Source organism: Indicator indicator, chromosome 32 (genome assembly GCF_027791375.1).
Source record: "Indicator indicator isolate 239-I01 chromosome 32, UM_Iind_1.1, whole genome shotgun sequence".
In the NCBI taxonomy this organism is placed as follows: Eukaryota; Metazoa; Chordata; class Aves; order Piciformes; family Indicatoridae; genus Indicator; species Indicator indicator.
Genome location: NC_072041.1, coordinates 1,967,374 through 1,991,258, shown reverse-complemented (window position 1 = coordinate 1,991,258; position 23,885 = coordinate 1,967,374). Strand labels below are relative to the sequence as shown.

General features: G+C 41.0%; 1 protein-coding gene across 1 annotated transcript; it reads left to right on the top strand.

The window, feature by feature from the left end:
* The first annotated feature begins 357 nt into the window (after window positions 1–357).
* Window positions 358–14,976, top strand: GABRD (gamma-aminobutyric acid type A receptor subunit delta). The gene is made up of 9 exons (XM_054394894.1): window positions 358–425; window positions 8,331–8,443; window positions 8,971–9,038; window positions 9,469–9,689; window positions 10,442–10,524; window positions 11,922–12,059; window positions 12,986–13,141; window positions 13,712–13,923; window positions 14,677–14,976. The coding sequence occupies exons 1-9, from the start codon at window positions 358–360 to the stop codon at window positions 14,974–14,976; spliced, it is 1,359 nt and encodes a 452-aa protein (XP_054250869.1).
* Window positions 14,977–23,885: the final 8,909 nt, after the last annotated feature.

Here is a 23,885-nt window from a genome sequence, read left to right as displayed (position 1 = left end):
CAAGCAGCTTCGCAGCCGGGCGGCCCGGCCGGGGGAAGCGCCGAGCGCTCCTGAAGGCAGCAGAAGAGTGATGCCGGAGCCAGGCAGCCGCGCCGGGCGGGGGTGAGGCGCGGAACCGGACCGAGGGGCAGCCGCAGCAGGAGCTGCCCCGCTCCCTGCCCCGCACTGCTGGTTGCCTGTATGGCTCCGGGACACTGCCCAAGCTGTGGGAACTGCTGCTGCTGAGCAGCAATACATCGCTTCAAACTCAGCTCAACTTAGCACGGCGAGGATGGCAACACTACTGGAGCTCGGGAGCTGCCAAGGGAGCCAGGACACTTGGGTTTTGTTTGCCAGTGTCTAATAAATGGGATTAAAATGGAATTTCTTACCTGGGTTTTTCCTGCCTTGGTTCTACTCTGCACCCAACAGCACAGGTGTATCAGGTAAGAAAACACTGTATTATTCATTCCTAGCCTGGCCTTAGCCCTTCTTTTGGTGTGGTGGGGTGAAAAAATGCCAGATCTGGCTGTGGCTGTGCATCTCTCCTTAGCTCTCATTCCCAATTTTGCCCAGGGATGCCCTGTGTTTAAGGGTTGTGACTGTCTGAGTGAGTGTTCAGTACAAAAAGGGGTTTTGTCTGAAGAGTTTCCTCAATGTGTTCCATCTTTTTGTTTTCTTTTTGATTTGTTTTTTTCTTCTTTTTCTAGCAGAAGATGCACTTCTGCCAATGAAGCAGCAGTTACTGGGTTAATCAAGGGGTATATTTTAAAAGGATGCCCGTGGAAGCCTTTCCCCGAGGGCACTTGCACTAAATTGGGGGCAATCACTTTTTGTAATGGCACTGCACAGCCTCATCCCCTTAAACAGCTCTGTAGGGGGCCTGCTGGAGCATGAAACTCATCCATAAAACCAGTACAACCAGTGGGGTACAAACTGAACATCTCTGCTTAGGGCCTCCATAGGCACAATTTAAAAATCCCCAAATACAGACATTCCTTTCTAAAGGGTTCATTACATCTCCTGAACTTGAGAGATGAGGAAGAGACTGGCAGAAGCCTTAGAAAAAATGTTTGAAGAACGCCAACCATTTCTTAAAATAATCAATTGTAAAGATCCATGTTTGCACTTTGCAGTCACATTGATTCTGAAGGTGTTAGCTAGGCAACCAGCTATGTTCTCTATATATTCTTTCCAGATCTGGAGGCTGTGTGTGGAGAAAGCTGGCCATGATTATGCAATGAAAATAGAAGGGGGAGTAAAAAAGAACTTGCTGCATGTAAAAAGGTGCCTACATCCTCCATAGCAGAGATGGCTGTGGTATTCAAGGGGTCTTCCTACTCCTACTTTATAGACATTATTAATAGCTTCGGAGGAGTATCAGAAGCAAAGTGATAATGGTAGTAAGATGTAACATTGCTGTTAGGGTTTGGAGAATTAATTAGTGAGATCTGATTTTTTCACTGGGAAGGAAAAGGATCTTGCATTAGAGGAAGTGTCAAGTCAACTGCTCTTATGCAGGACTGACATAATGGTTTGTCCTATGACCTTGAATCTGTTATCCAGGGTCAGATCCTGACACCCTTGTGCTCTGAAGGAATCCAATATTAGAGTGAAGGCAGAAAAAATTCTGCTTATGACCTAATGGCATCAGATCTTGCCCACAGTTTCAATGATCCTGTTTCTCTGTCAGCACTTGGGCTTGCATTAAGCATTTTGGTTGAAAAGTGGTGTTTGAGTATAAAAGAAGGGGGAAAAATAATTTTAAGGACGAGTCAGCCTTTTCAGCTTTTGTTTTCAAGGATGTTTCTAGGCACAGCAACTGCCAGGGTATGTGCAACCTATAATTTGTTGGATAAATTACTATGTATTTGGATTAATTACCTAGTTACTTGACTTTCTTCCTCCAGTTACACAATAGCAATGATCTGTTTGTTAGAAAGATATACTGGTGGCACAGGGGTTTGTAGTGGTTTTCAAATATGCCAAAGTGTAAGAGGTACAATGGTCAAAGCAAGCTGATGTGGTAAGTACAAGAGTTTCCCAAAGTCAGGACTTAGTGTGGCAATGGCAGAACATTGTTTCATCTTGTGAAAAGTTAGTAACCTTGCTTACATGTGTACTCCCCAGCAGTTAACAGAGCTAACCCAAAATTGTATCCTGACTTCAGTAAAATTACTGAGAGGTGACCTATGGAAAAATTCTCCTTGCAAGGGCCCAAGAAGCACATTAGCTTCTTATTCTTCTTCCTTGGAGTTCTGTAATGTGATTTGACATGTAATTTTTTTTGGTAAGAGGGGCTTCTCTGCAGAGCAGCATTTTATGAATATTGTGGGTTTATAAAAATGGGCAAACCTGGCAAGAGCTACATTTTATTGCTCTGATTCTGTTTTCTGAATGATGTGATCTGTGGCTATGATGGCAGAGGCCATTCAACACCAAGTTCTCAGGTGTAAGCAAAAACATTTGAAAAAGGAAGAACATTTCAGCAGGTTCTGAACTCAGTGCGATGACATAAGACTTCTCAAAGGCAGAACTGCTTCCTAAAATAACATCAAGGTTTGGCAGAGGAGGAAAGTGGGGAATATGTGTAGCCTGCTTCCTCATGGCATTTTCAAAGACACTTTCAGGGTGCTTTACAGGGCTGTATTTGAAGCAATTTCTCTGTCCTGTGCTCTTTGACTGAGGTGAATGAGCCCAATCCAGCCTAAATCAGCACATCTGCTGATGCCAGTGCTGTTTGCAGGTAAACAGTTTTAAAAAGCAGTATTTTGTGGTCTGCTTGAGGCAGTGATTAGTGGCAAGAAATTTGGCATTTAAATGATTGGCAGCTCTATGGGGGAAAGACCTTAGCTTCCATTATTTCACCAGAGTTTGATATACTGTGGATGCTGCAATAATAAATGTGTCACAGTAAAGGAGATCATCTGCTGAGATACACTTAGTGAAGTATTTCTTCATCTACATGGGGAGAGAGTGCTACTGAGAGGAGTTCTGGGGCGTAGGTTTGTATGTTTGTACTTGGTAATTCTTTACTGAGAGAGATTTTAATTCTTTAATTACAAATGGGTGTATCTTTTAGACTCAAGATTTTACTACCCTAGATGACTTCCACCCATTTGCATAGAATTGTTGTGTCTCTTGCAGGTTTTCCTTCTCTTCATGGAAACAGCAGCTTTAACACATGAGTATACTTAGACAGTGGTCAATTTTCTGTAGCTTTGAAATCAGAGAGAGGAAATAAGGGCTTCTATGTTCAAAGGTTGCCATGAATTAAGCCTAATGCCTTTTCAATTACATTTCAAAACACAAAATGTACTTAGAGTGAGCTTCACTCAGAGTCAGGAATGGCAGATGGGAAGGATACACATATTGCTCTGGATAATCCTGGAGTTTGACAGAGGCCAGATTGTTCACTGACCTTGCAGGATATTCCTTGTCTCTTTTTTTCCCCAAGAAGAAAGTTTTCTTGAGTGGCAGTGACATCTGGGATATTTGCTTCCAAAAGATTATCTTGAAGAAATAATGTGTGCCCCATCCCAGTCCCCAGGATCAGTCCAAGCAGTATTTCTACCAGGTTAAAAGATTCATATAACAACTATGTCACAGTTCCCTTTGAATCAGTTTAGCAAATTCAAAGAAGAAACAGGAGATGCAAAAAGGAATTTTCTACATCTTACTGCTATAGGTGTTAAACGGTTAGTGCCCTCTCCTTATAAATGTGACCTAAAATCAGCCTCCTTGGCCACTGGCTTGGAAGTGCTGCTGATCTTTTTGCACTGCTGCTGAGCTTTTGGCACTGCTGTGCAAAATTAATATTGCTAATGTCATCTCTGGTTCAGCTGCAATAGTGCACTCATTCACACACAATATGCTGATTGCCTCTTGCCTTGGTGTGATTTAAATATTGATCAGAATTTTTCTAGTAATATTGATAAATTTCTAGCAACCATTTTCAAGCAGCATTCTGGAAGATAGTAAAGACAGGCTAAGACCTCACTTACCTTAACAAGCCCTTTAAAGATGTGCTGGCCAAGCTGATGGATGCTTCTCCTCCAGATCCCTCCCTGTTAGTAGAATGCAATGGTCCTGAAACAGCTGGAAGAAAGAGGTCAAAAAGGTTGTTGGGATGTGTGTACTTTTTGTTCTAGAACTGGTAGTACTTAGCCCTGAAAGAGATATTTGAGATTCATTGCTTGGAGTTGCTTTCCCTAACTTGTATCAAAGGCAAATAACTTGGCAGTTTTGCTACCCTCCCCAATGGTGATTTCCTCTTCCCTTTGTCTAGTGTGCAAGAGAAGTGTTCTCTTCATAGGTTAAACATCTGTGTTCTGCTGCTAACAACAAGCTCTGATGAAGTTCTCACAATATTTAAATTCCAGATATGAACAGATGCCAATATATTCTCCAGAATATTTGCTTGACATGATTATGTTTACAGAGTCAGAATATGGATAAACCCCCATCTTGCTCAGCTTTAGATTAGGGAATTACTTCCAGAGTGATGTGTTGCCATTCAGTCAGCCAGGCACCCCACTTTGGCCTGGTGCAATGTGAAGATAAGCTTTGTGAGGAGCTGTTATGCCATTTGGATTTTACAAACCAGAAGCTTAATTTTACAAAGTCCTTTTCTTACTAAAACAAGCTTTACAGCAGCTTACATCGAGAAGTGAAATTGCTGAATCAACTAATAGTAGTTTCCTTTCTTTTCATCTTTACTGCTTACGCTACAAAAAGTTAATCCCTTCCAATGCATCTCTTCTGTGCTCCTCATCCTTTTTCAGGTACAATAAATGAATCATATTTTAGGCCATATATAAACCCAACTGCTTGTCAAGAATGAATGAAATTGTCCCACCACCCTTCATGTACCAGATGTACAGAAGTCTAGAGGAATGCTCACAGGAATTAGCACAAACTGGTGTGAGCACTGCTCTACTGTCTGCTAATATTCACACTTTTGTCTTCATCAGAGAGAAAAGAAATGAAAATATTGTTGGTAGAATAATATTCTTGAGTTTGCTATTTCCTCTCTCCCTTAATATTCTTGAGGGACAAAAAGCAGGGGAATGGGAAGTTTCTACTGCTGCAGGAGCTGGGATGCCTTTAAGACCTAAAGAGCACTTATCAGACTGACACAAGGAGATGCTGGACTTGTTTACACCATGTTGGGTCATACACCCATGCCTGCAGCCCCTGCTACATTACTTCTTATGTCTGTATTATCTCCCTTGCTCCAGCAGCCTACATGTTGGTCTGACAAATGTCATGTGAAGACTATGTTTAAAGCAATCAGTGAGTAGTTTAAAGGTACTGTATAGGTTCACAGAATCACAGAATGGTTGAGGTTGGAAAGGACCTCTGGCGGTCAGCTGGTCATCCCTCTGTTCAAGCAGGGCCACCCAGAGCCTGTTGCTCAGGGCCAGGTTCATGTGGCATTTAAATATCTCCAAGCCTCTTTGGGCAGCCTGTCCCAATGCTTAGTCACCCTCACAGTGGAAAAAGCATCTCCTGATGTTCAAGCAGAACCTCCAGTGTTCAGCTTGTGCCCACTGCCTCTGGTCCTGTCACTGGGCACCACTGCAAAGAGCCTGGCCCTGCTGCCTTTACACCCTCCCTTCAAGTATTTATATACAAGATCCCCTCCTGAGCCTTCTCCAGGCTGACAGTCCCAGCTCTCAGCTTTTCCTCATGTGACAGATGCTCTAGTCCCTTAATCATCTGCAGGAACAAAGCCCAATATTATCAAAAGCTTTTGGTAACTCTGAGAGAGCTGTTTGCAAATGAAACTGTAGGTTATTTTGATTCACATCTTCCCTTTGAGTATCTAGGAGCCAGTCTGTGCACCATGCGAGGGTATGAGAATGGCAGCAACTGAGTAATGTTGTTGCCCATTTCAAAGAGGTTTTAAAATGAACCAGTAGTATAAACATCAGCAAAGTAAATCTAGCCATAAAATTATGTCAGCTGTAATACATTAATAACCCCCACTGGCATTATGTGCATATAGCTCTGCTAACTTCAACACATTTGTTACACTGATGATCTGACCCTAAGGCTTTGTTAATAATAGAAGCAAGATTCTTTTTAATTGTGTCATGGATATTTAAGTAAAACTCCCTCTAGATTGTAATCTGCTTAAAACACATGGCAAGCCCTAGCCTGCAGTGTTTAACCCAATGCTCCTCATTGTAACTTCTTTTAACTGTATGGCTTTCCTTAATGCCATTAAAATACAAGACTGACACAGAATAGCTGCTGCTTGCTCTAAGAGCTTTCTCAGACAAGCTGAGGCTCCTGGCAGTCCTCACAGTGACATTGCTTTTAGAGCAAGTGACTGATTAGGAGTCAGCTCCCTGGGGGTGAGTTCTTGCTGCACACAAGTAGCAATAGCCATTGTGAACAGAGAGCAGCAGGATTTGGTGTCATTGTTTTTCTCAGGTTAAACTCTCACAGACATGGTACTGAAATGATACACCTTGTACCTAGCACTGTTGTACTATTTGCATCTAAAAGCATAAGGTTCTCCCAACCTTTCAACAGTCTCCTCTAATCTGCCAAGGCCTTCATTTACAACTATTTGTTTTCTGTATAACCTGCTAGCTTTAATATTTCCAGAAAAGGGTAGTGAATGTACAAGAAAAGAAAAGAAAGTATTTCTGACCTGTAGTGCTTTATGGTAGTGCAGAAGAAAGCCAGACCGTAGCAGCTGGATCTTGCCAAGTGTTATGAAACTATAATTTCATTTAAATAAATACTGACAGTTGGATGATTGAAAGACCAGCACATGGGAAGCAGCAGTCTGATAGAAAGAAGTGTTTATATAGTTGATGAGACCCAATAAAGAAGGAAAAAAACTCTGTCAGCATCTGTTATAAATCTTCAAAGCCCTTGTCTAAATCAATTCTGTTATTCCAAATTATGTAGCTGAAAATATGGCTCTGAGTCTTCCAAGATCCTTACTCAGAAGAGATAAAGGAACATGAGGAATATGTGAGATAGTGATTTGAGATGAACATACAGCAGTGTGCTGATGGGAAGGAAACCTTATAAATGCCATTTAATGTATATGCCCAGTTTTAACCTTTTGCCATGAACTAATGAAGTTTCCCATTGGAGCAGTGTCCCAGTTCTTTAAGGTCACTGAAGCTCTGACAGCTCCATTAGTGCAAGTGTTCAGTGTCTCTGCTGCTCTGAACTTGCATTTATACATCATAATCCCACAACTCCTTCCTTATGTAATTGACTCTAAAATTTTCTGACCAGGGTAGTCAAAGATTTTTCTTTCAGTCCCCTGTGAGAAGAAGAGTTGGCTATTGTAGGATACTCTGCATGTGCTGAGCTGAATGCCCAGGCTGAAATATTTTGAAGAGGAAACCCAAGTGCTTTATGTGGGTCAATGTCGCATGGACACTCTAGGAAAGTTACATAAGTACCAAGGCAGAAACACAGATTATTGTGCAGCCTTTCATGGATGTTTATCAGTTCTCTCTCTTCTGTGATGTGTACCTCTCAAATTCTGTGTTTGTTGATGGAGGTGGTGGAAGATGCTACAACAGTGCCCAGACAGTTTGGAAGAAGCATTTGCATTCAGATCCAGCCCCTCTCAAACCACTGGCAATTTTTCTCCTTACAAACAGTTGTGGTAGACGTTGTCACAGTCCTTCAGTTCTCTGTTCCTGTCATGTCAGTGTCAGTGCTGGCAAGGGGAATTATGTGAGCAGGCACAGATCTTCAAATGAAATCTGCCAGTTCAGTTGAAACAGTTAAGGAAGACAAGAGAAGCTTGCCTTTGTTTGTAAGAGGTGTTTGTACATCACCTATTAGCACTGCTTTTCATATTTCTCAGCCCCAATGGCACTTTTCACAGTAGTGAAGATGTTAAATTTGCTTTCAGCTATGGAATTCTTACTGTTTTCCTGTCACATTTGACAATAAACCAGCCTTCATCCTTCTTGAGCTCAGCTGTTCCATAGTGGTACTGGGAGCTGTCAGAGCTGCCGTGTCCTGCTACGCAGATAGCTGCATTTCAGCATCCACAGATGCATTTTCTGTAGTATACATAGTGTCTTGGTTTCCCTCATGCTTTCTTTACATTTCTGAAGAGAAAACCTTTAAGAAGTATTGCTTATACGCCAGAAAGAGGCTGCAGTTTTGCCTGAAGTACGTTTTGATTTAAGGAGAAATATCTGACAAGGTTTCCCTCCCTTTATAGAGTATTTTCCCCCAAAATAGCTGATCATACTGTAAGTGGTCTCTGGTACAAGAGAAATCAATGTCTTCCATTTTCTGTTCTTTTTCTGTTTGTAAACGTGGCCAAGTGTCCAAAGATCCTTATTCTCTTTACCTAGAGCTATGAATGACATTGGAGATTACATAGGTTCCAACATCGAAATCTCCTGGTTACCCAACCTGGATGATTTAATGAAGGGCTATGCACGGAACTTCAGGCCTGGGATTGGAGGTGAGACTTGCAGAAGAATGTCTCTTTTCTTTCTTACTTTCTTCAACCCTCTGATGTGAACTTCATCCTCTACACGATTATAAGGTTGTCATTATCTATTAGTTGGATAGTGGAAATAATGACAATCAACAATTTGCTTGGTTCTGGAAAAGAATTGCTGATCCAAATATCAAACCACGGATTATCTAAGGTGCAGGAATTTTGGGTTAGATTATATTAAATGGTGATAATTTCTGCAGCTGCTTGAAGTACTGCTGCCTGATGTGGTTTCCAGAAAGGATTCCATAATTTTCAGTAGTTGTGGTTATATCTCATTATCACTCAAAAGAGGTGTTCTCTTGGGAATCGAGGGTGCAATCTGTAAAAGATTTAAATCTCTTGCTTTAAGGCAGATTTGACTTGCAAAGTGTTCTTTAGCACAGAAAACACTTAGGAATTCACTCAGTATGGAACAATCTTGGGTCATCTATCTTTTTATGGGTGCTATGATGATGTACATCATCCCATTCAAACATTTTTTTCCTCAGGTCCTCCTGTTAATGTTGCTCTTGCAATTGAAGTAGCCAGCATTGACCACATCTCAGAAGTGAACATGGTAAGTTATGAGTTAAATCTACCAAGCTGTAAACTGCAATGATAGAAAGTGTAGAAAAACAATCTGAGAGACAGCTGATCCCCAACACGTTTGGAGTGGAGAAACTGCTACAAGAAGATCCTTTAAACCCAAAAGTTGTACTTGTGGAGATACATAAACTGATTTTCTTCATGAAGACAAATGCAATTCCTGCAGCACATTCCATATAGCTCATTTGGAGGGCTTGGCTTTATCCATGGTAGAAGCATGTGACAGAAATTAAAATGTCAGGGGCAGCTCTGTGATTGACTGGCTATAAAAATACTTATTTGTACTGGAAGCAATTAGTACGTTTTGAGACTAATACAATGATATTTTTTTACCAAGTCCCAAGGTCTGATCATTGTGTTTGCCCGGCATCACCTTTTAATTGGGCTTCTCCTTGTCCCAGGAGTACACCATGACAGTGTTTTTGCACCAGAGCTGGCGAGATGATCGTCTCTCCTACAACCACACCAATGAAACCCTGGGCTTAGACAGCCGCTTTGTGGACAAGCTCTGGTTGCCAGATACTTTCATAGTGAATGCCAAGTCTGCCTGGTTCCATGATGTGACTGTGGAAAACAAACTGATCAGGCTCCAGCCAGATGGAGTCATTTTATACAGCATCAGGTGAGTGAGAGAGTGCAAGAGTACTCCAGCATGAATGAACTTTGTGAACAGATTACTATCAAGTAATCACTCAGTTTTCCTAGGATGATTTCCTCAAATAATTATTAATTTGAAATGGAAGGACTAGTGACTCCTTTACAAGGATTACACTGCCAGGAAGGCGTCTTTGGCACAGCTAACACATTTTCCCCTGCATAATCACTGATAACTTTCACAATGCCCTTAATGGGAGAGAAGCATCTTGTAACTATTTGGTCACCAGGCAAGGAGATGCTAATACAGAGCAAAGATTCTGTTCTCCACTCCCTCACTATTTTCCAAGGGAACTGCAAGCCTGGTTTAGAATCAAATTCACCATCTTTCAGACAGGGAGAGCAGTATTTCCTCACTTTGGAGTGTTCTTGCTAGCACTCAGTAACTCTATTTAAAGTTAATTGAGTGTGGATCTTTGATATTTTAAGTGACTCTTAAGGCTTTGGTAGTGATCCTAGGGACAGTGGAAGTGAGCAGATTTGATTCAGAAAAGTCCTTGTTATCATCAGTATCTGAAGCATCCTCTGATATCAGACAAGTCCTTTGGCCTTTCTTCTACTTCCCCTCCCTTTGGGCTTATGGCAATAGCCATAAGGATTCAGAAAATAGTTTCCTGCATTAGGGTTTAATAAGGTTCAAAGTTTTACACTTAGTCTTGAGTTCTGAAGAAAAGGCTCAATCTGAATGCAACTAACTGGTGTTCCCATTGCTTGGAACAGGATTACCTCAACAGTGGCCTGTGACATGGACCTTTCCAAGTACCCAATGGATGAGCAGGAATGCATGTTGGATTTGGAGAGCTGTAAGGGCTGAGTACAGTGTTTCACAGAACCTCTGTTTTGTTTCAAGCCTGCATATATGGTACTGGGTTTGCTGGAGTGATTCTGCTTTAGTCAATGAAATGTTAAGGGATGCCTTGGGATTTAGAAGGGCATAAATGTGTGTGTGGGACATCAGACTGTGGACTTTTCCATAGCAGTTCAGCTCTGATCCAATTCAAATCTGCAGGATTTAGTTTAGTGGAGATGAACAACCTACAGTCCTGCTGACCAGTGTCTGGAACTTGGTGTGTGATGTAAAACCCAGTGCAGCTGTGACAATCACTAACATTCAGTGAGCTCTACATCACATCCAGTGAAAGCAAGTAGAGAAGTCCATGGGCAAAACGTGATGTTAATGAGAAAACAGGAAAAAGAAAAATTTCCCTGCTTTTGATGAATGCCATTGTGCCTAACCCTGACATGGCTGGTCCATTTGCCTTGGCATTCCCATACCTGTTAGACAGAAAGCAACCAGAATCCTCCTTAGATTTGCTTAAATTCCTCTGTACTCACATAGGAGGGTGAAGAATGAATCCATATTTTGCCCTAGCTGTATTTTATCTACAGTCTGTGTGTAATTCCCGCAAGCATGAATACTTCTGAATGAAATTCACAATGGACCCAAGCAGGGGCCACCCAATCAATGCCAAGGAATTGCCTTTTGTATGTGTTATATCAAGGAGCCTTCAGGTCCTGAGGGTTCCTGAGGCTGTGAAGAGCAGTTTCTGAGCAGATCCACTGGCCTTTTGATGCAAGTGTCTCTTTTTGCTTTTTAGCACTGACTTTGTTTTCTAGGCAATTAACCACAATACCATTTTATCCTGTCAGAAATAGCAATCTCCAGTTTTACTTGTGTAATCACCAAATGCAGAGACAGCAGACGGAACCAGCAATCAGTTCTCTCTCCCAGCAAGTTCTGCAGGGAGTTCTGGTGGTGGTTTTAATTGAATTGGAGGGGTTTGATTTCAGTGAAACAAACATGTAGAAAAAAACCCTCTTTAAACAAATGAATGGTGCAGAGGCAAGTTGTCCATTAACAGCAAAACTAACCGAAGATTTCCTCTGAATTTGCATATTACAGAAATCCCTCATGCATATCGCTCCTCTCTCATGCCCCTGGTGCCCTGAACCTCTCCCTAGCAGTTATTTTCCAGTTGTCACCCATGCCAAACTGGAATCAACTTGGATTATTCTCCCTGTAGGAAAGCTACCCTGATGTGACACTGGCAATGTTGCTGTTGCCAGGACAGTGAATTATCCAAACTAAATCACAGCGTGTTTGCAATGGGACTGATGAAAATCAGGACTTCCACTATGAGTCCTCTAAGTTCTTAATTTCCTCCTCAAACTTTGTGTTTATTCAGCTTTCTTTTGGCAGATGGCTACTCTTCAGAGGACATTGTCTACCACTGGTCAGAAAACCAGGATGAGATCCATGGGCTGGACAAGCTGCAGCTCGCTCAATTCACAATTACCAATTACCAGTTCACAACAGAAACGATGAACTTCAAATCTGGTAACAGGATCTGTCTTCAGTTCAGAGACACTATCTGACCTATTCCAGCACAGGGAAACCTCCTGTATCTATAATAGAAAATCCTTCTTCTTAAGCACCTAATTTAAGAACCTGTCAGATAAGACAAAGAGAACACTTTCTGTTAAGTGTTCTCCAGCTTACAGATGTAACGTGCCAACCTAAGTCTTCAGGTAGCCACTGTAGCATATTATGTCCTTTAGCTCTGTATGTTAGACAAAATTCTGCATGGAGTAGCCAGCCAGCACTTGATAAAAACCACCTGAGTTACAGCTCACATTTTCTTGACCTAATTTGTAAGTTTGGATAAAGAAAAATTTCCATTAGCCCTGATGTTATGAGGCTTATGACGTACAGTCATATCATTCTAATTCTATCCAGTAGAAGTCAGTGGTGTGTACGCCTATCACTGGGTTTATTGCAATGTTTGTGAAAGATTGGAGTCATTTCTTTCCTGCTGATTTTTCATCCTCTTTCATGTATTCATATTCTCATTTATGCTGCACATCTCCTCTAAGCTCTTTTTTTGAGTTTGAAATTAACTTGGCCTTTTAAAAAATCTAAAATTAGTATCTGGAGGACTTTCTACAGCAGATGATAAGACAGTACACATTTTGAAGCAATACTGTTATTCAAGAAGACTCATGATTTTATTTTCAGATCTGGCATTGATATGACCTGAGACAAATGATTTGACCTATTCTTAGCTAACAGTGCTGATGAGAACTGCAGCACCTTGTGCAGGGTTCATGAAGACTAATTGAGTGACATTCAAAAAAGCTTTTTGTGATCCCTGTCTGGAAGATAAGAACATGGATCTCTGTCATTATAGGAACTGTTACTTTGATTATGAGTTTAACTGTAATTCACACAGTTGGAATCTTTCTTTGTCTGCTCTTTTTTTCCAGCAGGTCAGTTTCCCAGGCTCAGTCTCCACTTCCACCTTCGGCGCAATCGAGGTGTTTACATCATTCAGTCTTACGTTCCCTCTATCTTACTAGTGGCCATGTCGTGGGTGTCCTTCTGGATCAGCCAGTCAGCTGTGCCTGCCAGGGTGTCATTAGGTAAAGCAGTCGGGGGAGCTAACAAGGAAGGGCATGCTGACTTGCAATGATGCTCTCCAATAATCTTCATTTTCCATGAAGCTGTGCTTATGAACCCCATGTCTCCATTGGCAGAAGAGAGGGTCTGCTAAAAGATTTTCCTCCTGTTTTAATTTCAGAGCAGCTCCTTCAGTAGAGAACAGACAACGACCATCTAAAGATGGTTGAAAGCAGTAGTGAGTGTGAGGCAGATGTGTGAAAAAATTGATTTGAAGGAACTGGGACAGTGACAAAAAAATGTTCCTAGAGCTTGTGGGTCTGTTTGCCTGAGCTGCACGTCCAGATCCAAAAGTTTCTGAGGGTGAAATCTTCTGCCTTTGTCCTGGTCTAGAGCAAACCCAAAGAAAACGTGTTCAAAGCTGCCTCAGTCATACAACTGCACTGTTTTTAACAAGCTCCCCTCTTTGGAAAACCAGAAGCTGCTCTCTTAAGGGGCTTCTGCTGTGAAAATATTCCTCAGCTTCAGTTTAGTAAATACACCTTCTAGTGTACACTGAAGGCTAAAGTAAATTCTCTCATGCTGCACTGCAGGTATAACTACTGTTCTTACTATGACTACGCTGATGGTCAGTGCCCGATCATCGCTTCCACGAGCATCTGCCATCAAGGCACTTGATGTCTACTTCTGGATCTGCTATGTGTTTGTCTTTGCTGCACTGGTAGAATATGCATTTGCACATTTCAATGCTGACTACATGAAAAAGCAGAAGAACAAGATCAAGGCGAGAAGGCAGAGTGCAGAGGTCAGTAAGTGTAATACTGCGAATAAGCTTGCAAATCACCCTGCATTAGGACCTTTTTCTGCTGTGGAAGTGTAAGATAAGGTAACCCTGAGTTGCTCCTGTAGGGTCAGAACGAAGCCATGATAACAATATTAGATGAGATGGGGAAAAAAGGCCATCTCTCAGAGCTTCTGCTAAACTCTTTTATCTCTGCTACAGCATAATAGAAAAATTTCAGCCAAAGAAACACTATAGTCCTGACTGTTGTGCCCTGGAGATGCCATATTTTACACCTGAACTGCACAGGGAAAATTCAGATGAGCATGGATATAAGTTATGTGGATATGAAGCCCAGTGAAACTGAACAAAGGAGTCCATTAGGTGAAACTTCTTCCAAAAACTCCAGGTGGTTTTGCTGCTTTCCTGTCCCACCTCCACATTCCATTAGACTTGACAAGAGCCTGACAACTGCCTACTGGCTTTGGCCACACAATGGGCTTGCCCTCTCCTTAAGGTCAGTCACTTGTTTTCAGTGGGGAGGGCCTAGGCCTGCTGTCTCAGTGGTCCGTTAGCGATTCAGAGCCCGTAAAAGGATGACCAGAGTTTAGAGCTGGTAGCTCAGTCTTCCAGCCATCCTTCTGTCAAGGCAAGTGATAAATGAGCCCTTATGGATCCCATAGGTATTTCAGCATGTCAGTGCCATGGCTAGCTTGGATGAGTACACCACCTTTGCCCTGTATGTGGCTGTCACAGGTTCTCCTCTTTCCCTTGCAGATCAACGTGAAGAACGCCATTGTTCTGTTTTCCCTTTCCATAGCTGGCGTGAACCAGGGACTGGTCATTTCCAACAGGCAGCACCGAATTCCCAGGAGCCTACCTGGATCATATGGTACAATAGAAATAGAAACTGGAGAAAGAAAACAGCATCAGATCATGAAACTGGATAAAAAGAGTGGTCTGAAGTCCCTGTTTAAGCCTATCGATGCCGACACCATTGATATTTACGCCAGAGCTGTGTTCCCAGCAGCCTTTGCTGCAGTCAATGTTATCTACTGGGTTGCATACACGATGTGAACACCAAACCAAACCAGAACACTCATGTGAAGAGCTGCAAACTGAGCAATGCCAACAGACTAGAAAGCCCTTGCTGAAACTGTATGGATCCAGCTCTTCTCAAATTATTTTCCAAGGAGCTCAAGACATTGCTAAAGCCAAGGAAGTCCTGCAATCAGTTCCTCCTAAAAGCAGCCATTTCTGACCAATCTTGATTTGTGCTCTGCCAAATGATCCTGGCTCCTTGTTTCTTCTGTTACCATCAGACAATTTTTCAAATGTACATATTTGCAGCAGAAGTTCAAATCTTAAATTACCATGGGTTTCCTCCACTTTAAGGGCTGATCAGTAACGAAGATTTGGCTTTTCACGCTCAGATCATTTCCTTTTTTGTAATGGAAGAGCTAATTCCTCACTTCCACACAGGAGTGATTTTCTGCATCTGGCCTTCTCTGGGATGGTCTAGGTTTAACAGCAGTGGTAAAGCTGGGATTTTTCATCATAAAAATCTGATGAACAAAGTAAAAAGGAAGAGAGGGGAGTGGAGGCTTTTCCTTAACTTATTCTTTGTCTTGGCTAAAGTATTCCGAACATTTCAATGCTCCTAGTAACAGCATGAAATAAAATATACTACAGAAAATTCTATGGATTTGTTAATGATGATTGCATTAGTCTCAGATCTAAGCTAATGAAAGTTTAAACACTTAAACACAGAAATATTTGTTAGTTTAGTAGGCCCCAAAAAAGACAAAAGTGATTTAGAAACTCAGGGAAAGCTCAGGCTTTCTATGTAGGGTAGGAAAAAATTGTCAAGGTGCTTGCTAAGGAAGGAACTCAGACTCAGAATTAATTTCTTTGATTTTTCAGTGAGAGTTTATCACGTGTGCCTCTGAAAACATCTGGTTTTGCATCTGTCCCTCAACAGCTGAGTGAAGTAAAAAAAAAAAAAAAAAAAGTAATAAATGGCTTTAAGTTACTCAATTGATTTGGACATTTTCTCCGTTTTTATTCAGAGGCTGAATGAATATGTTAGACTTCTTCACTTCCACTATTTGACAATGAAATTTCTGGGTACTCACACACACTCCTTAATTCAGGATTAGATCCTCTTACCCAATTCATGCAAAAAAAACCACTTTGTTCTGTAAATAATTCCAGTGAACCCAGGAAATGAACAAGGTATTCACAGCAAATACAACTTTCACAATTAATCTCTAAAAATCTCCACAGTAAATACATTGGGATATGGATTTAAACTACTGAAATATTATCAGTGTAGGAAACCAAAGTAAAACACTGCTAAAAGGACAGTTTAATTCTTTGAGGATTTTGTTGAGAGGTTGTTTTAAATATAGAGACTGAGACAAAAGATGAGAGAGAGGGAAAGAAGGAAGCAAAGCAAGTGACTGAAAGCTATGATGGAAGGGAGCAGAGGGTGTGCAAGATTAAACAGCTAGAAGATGTAGATAAGAGAAGAGCAGTGCTGGGCTTTGAAGATGGGGATCTTGAACAGAGTGGTTGATGATTGATAGTTGCAATTGCAATAAGGATGAAACAAGCACTTGATCAGAGTGCACACATTCCTCCTGTCTTACTTATCTGTGACATACAGTTTGATTTCATATGACCAGCACTGAAAGACAGAGTGTTTTAACACAGATTTAGAACTTCAGATTTGTTCAATATCACTGAAGTAAGAGAATGCTTTGAAGAAAAAGTACTGATGCTGAACTGAGCTCTAATAGAAACTGTGCTCTCATCGTCAGTCAGGCTTAGGTTCAGCTCAAGCTTTAGTTTCTGTTATAATGGAAAAGCTCTCTGCCAACAGTGTGCTGGAAAGAGCAAACTGACATCAAGCTATATTGTTCTACAAAGTTCTCACCAGTCCAGCCCTGGACTGAAACACCCTGATTCTGCTCCAAGATTTTGCACTGACTTATTGGGGAATCTTAGTTGGGTCATTTGACTGCATCATCAGCAAAACTGGGATAATGATTCTGATTTCTTTCCTATATCATTGAGGTTACAGAAGAAAATCCTTCAGGAAAGACAGAAGCTCTTATCCTCCAGCTGGGTAAGTACACCCCACCAGTACTCACATGGTGCTATTTTTCATAGTTTCTGAGCCTCACATAAGCTTTACACCTTACCCAGAAAGCTAATGAAACTCTGCATCTCCTTCAATTTATGCATGTAATCAGGCTTCTCCTTTTTCTTCTGCTTCTCTTCTCTCTATTTTCCTTGGTGTTTGCTCCTGATGTTGATGAAATGCTACATTTTTTTTTCTAAACGTGGTTTTGGTCATTACCACTTTGTCCCCAAGGAAATTCAACTCCTCCTGCTTTCTTCTGAATCATTCTTAATGTTTTATATAACAATTAAGTGCAGAGTGGAATAAAACCAGCAGAAGCATGACTTTACACTGCCTTTTCCTTACTAAGTTATTGCTTTTTCCACGATCCTGGACAGCAACATATCTTCAGTCCCCTTTCTTCCTCCAGTCTGCAGTGGGTGGTTATTTAGAGCACTTAGTAAGAAGGTGGCTGCAGATATTCTAAAGGCAAAGTCTAATCTAATTACTTCAGCAGTAAGAGTTTGTGCACCTGACATAACTCCTTACACTGAAGCCAGATGAGTAATCACATGGTGGTTTTGGACAAAATGAGTTGCTTCTCCATCTGCGAGGCAGTCACAGGCAGTGTGCCCTGCTGACTTCTTGAAAAGATTTAGTCAGTGAATTTTTTATATAGTTTGACTTCAAGGTGCACAGCTCAGTTGTGACTGATCAAAGTAAAAGGTGGCAGCAGCAATCTTTTCCTCAAAAAACCCCAAAGCCAGAATGCTAGACTATCACAATGGTGTAGACAAGAGCATAAATAAAAGGGGGAAAAAATGTCTCCAAACATTGCAGGCAGTCAGGAGTGTGCACTGTGAGCACATATGGCAATTGTGTCCCTTCCAGGAACAAGGTGACTCAGAGGAGAGAACAGGCGTTTCAGCTACTGGTACTGCACTTGCCTGAGTAGAAGACAAAACACCTCCAACATATGAGTGGGATTTTCTTAAATCTGTTTCCAGAGCCAGAAATAGAAAAGTCAGATGCCATTCAAACTCCTCTAAGGAGAAATTTCAGTACATGAGTATGGTGTAATGACTGGAGGGATGCATAAATTTGAATCTTCTGTACTTTTGCATGTGCTTTACCTTTTTTTCCTATAAAATTATCATACGTAAGAATCATCAGACGTGAATACTTCAGATATAACAGAATCTAAAGACAATGCCTCATCCAACTCAAATTTCATGATGCTCTTAATAAAGACAAACAAGCTAAATTTGATGTCAGTTGAATGCCAGCTTTGGATGAGTTGTGTCCAGAGAGGGGAAGGGAAAAAAGTCTGTGATGGCCAGAAGGCAGTTTTTTTTTTTGTGCTGTACCTGAAAGCATTTGTACTCTTTGCAGCAATTTAGAGTGCTGCTCTATGGAGTGCTGTGTCTGTGAGAAAAAGAGTGGGATGTGTGTTAATGTAACCATTCTAAATGTGAAGTGTTAATAAAATGTAGATATACAGAAATTGCAAGTTTCTATAAACGGACAAAATAGACATTCCAACAATTGAACTGAAAGATAAAATGCATTAGAAGGAAAATCAAAATAACCTCAGAGATTTCATCCCATAATGAAAATCTGCCTATTCAGTGCCCAAGGGCTTCTAAAAGTCTACTTTGGCCTTGACAACAGAAGAGAAAGTACCATTCTGTACTCATGAATGCTTTCTATGGGGCACTTATGCAGACTACTGTATTTGTGTTAACAAATAGCTGTTACTGCCTCAAGAGGTTGAAAAGAATCAGAAAGCACAAGATGAAGAAGAGCAAGATATTGCATGATTTGTTGGAAAGTAATGCTGGCAGTGCCAGCACTGTAATGAGGTTAATATACAGAAATGCCTGTCCTGTTTCTGGGTGAAAAGGAAAGCATTTGTCCAAGTTCAAGTAAAAGCTCTCACATCAGTTCCTAGCTGGTTTGTTAATCCAATAGATAATGTAGTGAAACCAATAGAACTCAATGAGGCTTCTACTGTTGGTACAACAAACCCCTTAGAGAGATTGCTCTGATTTTAAATGCTCAGTCATTAACCTAAGAAAGCTCTTCACATCAGGAGGAAAACAGCACCCCTGCATATCTGTGTGTGAAGCAGAATAGATAACAAAAAGCTTACAGAAAGTTTCTGAGAATAATTTAAATTAAAAAAAAATAATCTGAAGCAACTCCCTGATGCCCACTTTATTGCAGCAGCTGAAAACACTTGCAATGGTTGACAGGGAGTTTGATGTTCTAATATTGTGTGCAATATGTTACAGACACATAGAGCTGATTCTTCTTAATGAAAACTGAATAAAAAATTGGCCATTAACATGTCTATGTGGATGGGTTTGGTAGCTGAAATGAGAAAGGCACTGTCTCCTTCTGCTTTCTAACTTGTGTCTTAAATGAAAGGAATGTGAGGATCTAAGACCATCGTTACATAATGCATTAGGGATCTGTTCTCTCCTCATACCAGCTTTATGTCACAGCTATTCCTTTAACTAAGTCCTGCAAAGCAAAGACAAATCTGAGAAGACAGTCAAGCCCAGGCTGTCACAAAATATAGCACCAACAGGACTAATCAGATGTTATTTGGAGTTCACTGAAACAAAAAAAGAAACCCAAATATCCCTTCTTTCTGAGACATCTGAAACTTCCTTAGATTCCTCTAGATTTAGGAACAGCCAATGCATAATTCCATGGAAGGAAAGATCCCTCTATCCCAGTGTCCATCTCCACCTTTTTGGGATGAAGTCTGCCATGGAGTGGCTGAACCTGTGCATCTTTAGGTGTGTGGAACTGGCATAACTGGAAGTAGCAAAGTAATATATAGGCCATTGAGCTATTCTAGTATCATAATTACTACAGTCTGAAGATTAAATAAAGACTGAGTGATGAAATACAGAGTAATCTGTAAAACATCTGCTGTCATAAACCATCTAGACTCTTCTTCCTCTATTGCAACATTTCTTTCGGAGTTAAACACAAAAAATCTGTTTCTGTACACTTTAAAGTTAGCATGTTTTGTTGATATATTTAAGATTATCCTACCTCATCTTTGCAGGTTGTGTGTGTAGCTTCTATCTATTCAGGCTCATATGGGTATATAAGAGACAGTAGGTTCTGGATATTGTTCATGAACTACAGTGCATACAGTATTTTAAAACTGAACCTGTACTTTTTAAAGAAGAAACATTTAATACATCAGCTGTGATACTTTCCAGACTGCCTGCAGTAGTGTTTCTGTGTGTGCTTATTGAAGGATCCCTCAGACACATCCTGGATTTGGAGTATTTGGAGCCAAGAACGCCTGTCTTTCAATCAAACTGAACCCTGGCAGGACTAATAATAAGAATTTAGGATGGACCAGGGAAAGCAAGGAAGAGGATTCTTGAGGAACCAAGGTCTAAGACTTTTTTGTTTAAAATTGTCTCCATGTTCTTCCATCCTCTCAAACAACAGTTGCAGGTCTTTGATGGCAGAAGCATCTATTTTCTTTCTCCGTAGTTTCTTTCACTGTTATCCTTCAAAAATGGTATAAAGGATCAAGATCAGGTTATGCAGCACAGAGAAAGGAGCCCCTGTGATTTACAGTGCATTGTGTGCTGGGGGATCACCTACAAAGGGGGCAAAAATTGTGTTTCTACAGAAACAGGTTGTTTAATTATTCAGAACAAATAAACACAGAAGTATATGGGTTTGGATTTATTTGCTTTTAAACATATGCAAAGAATTCCTGGGCTACCCATAGAATTCTTTATCCTCCTGACTAATGTGTTGTCAACAAAAGTGAGTTAGCTTCTGGGTGCTTCTGTCTTATATAATAAAGACCAATAAGGGAGGTGTTGACTTAAAATAGTCTTGAGACATTATTCATTTTGTCTATTTTAGCATGGGATAGAAAAACACTAATATTCAATCCAGCCAGAAAATCTGCAAAGGATTGCCATGGTGATTTCTGATGTAGTGTAGGGTATATGCTTTACACCAGTTTATGTTCAAACATATTAAGGCTTTGCTGTGCAATTTTTATCCAAACTTAGTGGTATTTGGCCCAAATTTGTTCTCACTGGATTCAGTTATGTCACTGTCACAGAAGCATAAAGTGGCTTGGGTTAGAAGGGACCTTAAAGATCATCTAGTTCCAACAGAAACAACAGCTTGGCAAAAGCAAAGTAGGCTGAAGAGCAGTTTGTAGGCGTTGATCTGTGGGGATGCATTTGCATTTTAGAGTGACCCAGAACTGGCTACTGCCATTTCTGTTTGAAGATAGCAGCCATCTCTCTCCATGTATCTGCTGTTTAGTTGTAGTTCCAAGTCATTTAAGTGATGAAGGTCCTTAGCTGTGCAACTTGCTAATTAATTACACAACTTTATGTGCACATTAAAATTAAAACAGAGAGCTTTTTCTTACACCACTGGAGAGGGGAGATGTAAACATTAATATGGCAACAACAGCTCCCAGCCTCCAAGGGCAGAGCTCATGGCTGCTGAATCCCCTTGTGTAAAATAAAATGAACCATAACAGATCTGTATCCTTTGATCTTTCTTTCTGAAGAGATATATTTCTTTCAAAGGGAAGCCTCTTGGTAAGCCAGAGACAGTGCTCTGGAGATGAGAGGCATCACCTGGCAGTTACAGTGAGTTAAGAACCTCCTAGATATGAATAATGGTATCATTAACCCCAAATAATTTTTTCCCCCTTTAAACTAATATTTAAAGAACAATTCTCAACAGCCTGTAGCGTTAAACTACGGAATGCACTTCCAGGACTTGTATATACAACCATGTTTGCCAGCCGGTTGCCTAGGAATCTCTTGCCATCTGCTGGAAACGTGCAGCTATACACGCTCAAATAACACAGGCTTCACAACCACCGCCAGAGGAAACAGTGACTGAGACAGGAAATTTGGAAACCAACATGTGTGACACCAGATGATCACCATGGCCATACCTGTATGAAACAGGAGCAGCTCCACTGTAGACAAGGTGATGGGATAATAACACAAACTGATGCAGAACCTGAGAGCCTGACACTTTTCACTGGGAGCTCTTGTGTGTCCTCCATAAGATAACCTACCCGAGAGTTCAGCAGCTCCAGGTTAGTATTAGCCTGATTGCTAATACGCCACACTGACATTGAGAAGACAAGAGAAAGGCAAATCCTCTCAAAAACAAACAAACAAACAAACAAAAACAAAAAGCAAAAAAGCCATCTGCCCAGGGTGGGAATCGACTATTAAGAAAGCCAAGGCTTTAAGCAGTCTTGTAATGGGAAGACAATAGAAGCCAACTCCAAATGAAACTTCTAAAATAAAAGCAATACTACTAAGTGATCAACTTCAAAATATCTCTGCAAGATGTAAAAATATTACTGTGGCATTTTCTGCCAGCACTAAAAATGCAGCTAATCTTTTGGACTCAGGAAGTTGTGTGAGTGAAAAATAACAATAACAAACCAGACAAAGCCTCAAGTCACAGTTCTGAAGAACTGTGCTACCTTTTATCTCCTGATCCAACAACTCAAGGAGCTGAAGTTGTCAGAGTGATGTGATGGGGAGATCAAAGTCTAATTTGCCCTAAAATAATTTTGTTTGTAGGCATAAGCTTACATAATATTCTCCATTTTAGGGGAGGAAATTTGGAGCACAGTAAAACTGGAAAGCTAGTTTTGAAACCATATTGACAGTTCCCATTAAGATAAAATGATCAGTGGATACTCAAAGAATTCAGAATAAAGGCTGATAAGTGAAACCATTTGGTACATTTCCTTGGTGCCGGAGAAAACATCTAGGCTGATGGGAATAAGTTCTGCCACTTTATTGCTACTTAAACTACTGTTTACTGTTACTTTTTGTACTTTTGAAAGACGGAAAGACACTCAGGGCTACTCTGATGCAAACTCACCAACACCACACTCCAACGAACCCCCTTAAAGACATTGTGTAAGTGCTAAATGGTGTCTAAATAGAACTCAAAGTAGGTGTACACAGGGTAAAAGCAGGAGACTAAGCACAGGGGGTTTGTTTTCCATTTTCAGATTATGACTCCTGAGCTCCTGGTAATAAAAAACTATCTCACAGCTGTGACAACTTGGTTTGGTTTAGTTTTCAAATCTGGTGGGTTGCAGTTGCCCAATGGTGAATATAAATAGATCAACAAAAGCCCCAGAGCAAACCTTTTGCTTGGATAGCTTATTTGCTTGGGAAATGGATGTGAGATACACAAGGAAAACAGATGTTTAGCCAGCAGCATTTCCACTAGAGGACTCTCTGCCTTCACTCTCCCATGCCTTCATCTGAGACAGCAAAGCCCTCATTTCATTCACACAGGAGACTGTTGTTTAATCACAGTCAATTCACAGTGAGAAATTAAAAGATCAAAGTATCATTAAGAAGAAAAAAACGGATCACACTCAACTTCATAAAGCCAAGGGCATTAACCACTTTCCACACTTGCTCAACAGACTTGTTCAACATATGCCATGGGTTTTCTCTGTCCCCTTCTGTCTGTCCACTCAGAAATCTAATATTGTTTATCACTGTTTTCTATTTCCTTTTTATTATCTTGGCCTCAGTGTTCCTGTTTTGACAGTTTTGAATGAACACTCTTAAGTTTGGATGCTTTATTTGCACTCCTGGGAGCTCTGATGTGGAATTCCCTACTTCTGTGGGTGCGAGTTTTCCCTGGGAGCAGTTCTGACAGCCCCGGGTGCGGCAGCCATGCTGCAGGATTGGTGTTTGTGCGCTGGCACGAGTTGTTTTGGTGGTGGGCTTCGGTTTGGTTTGCGGGTAGAGCGTTTCTGGAGGGCCACAGCAACACCCGCTCCTTCCCAGGCCAC

Coding starts and splice junctions, on each gene's coding strand:
- GABRD (XM_054394894.1), top strand. CDS start 358: ATGGAATTTCTTACCTGGGTTTTTCCTGCCTTGGTTCTACTCTGCACC. Junction 9,039..9,468: donor ACATCTCAGAAGTGAACATG/GTAAGTTATGAG, acceptor TCCTTGTCCCAG/GAGTACACCATGACAGTGTT. Junction 12,060..12,985: donor AACGATGAACTTCAAATCTG/GTAACAGGATCT, acceptor CTTTTTTTCCAG/CAGGTCAGTTTCCCAGGCTC.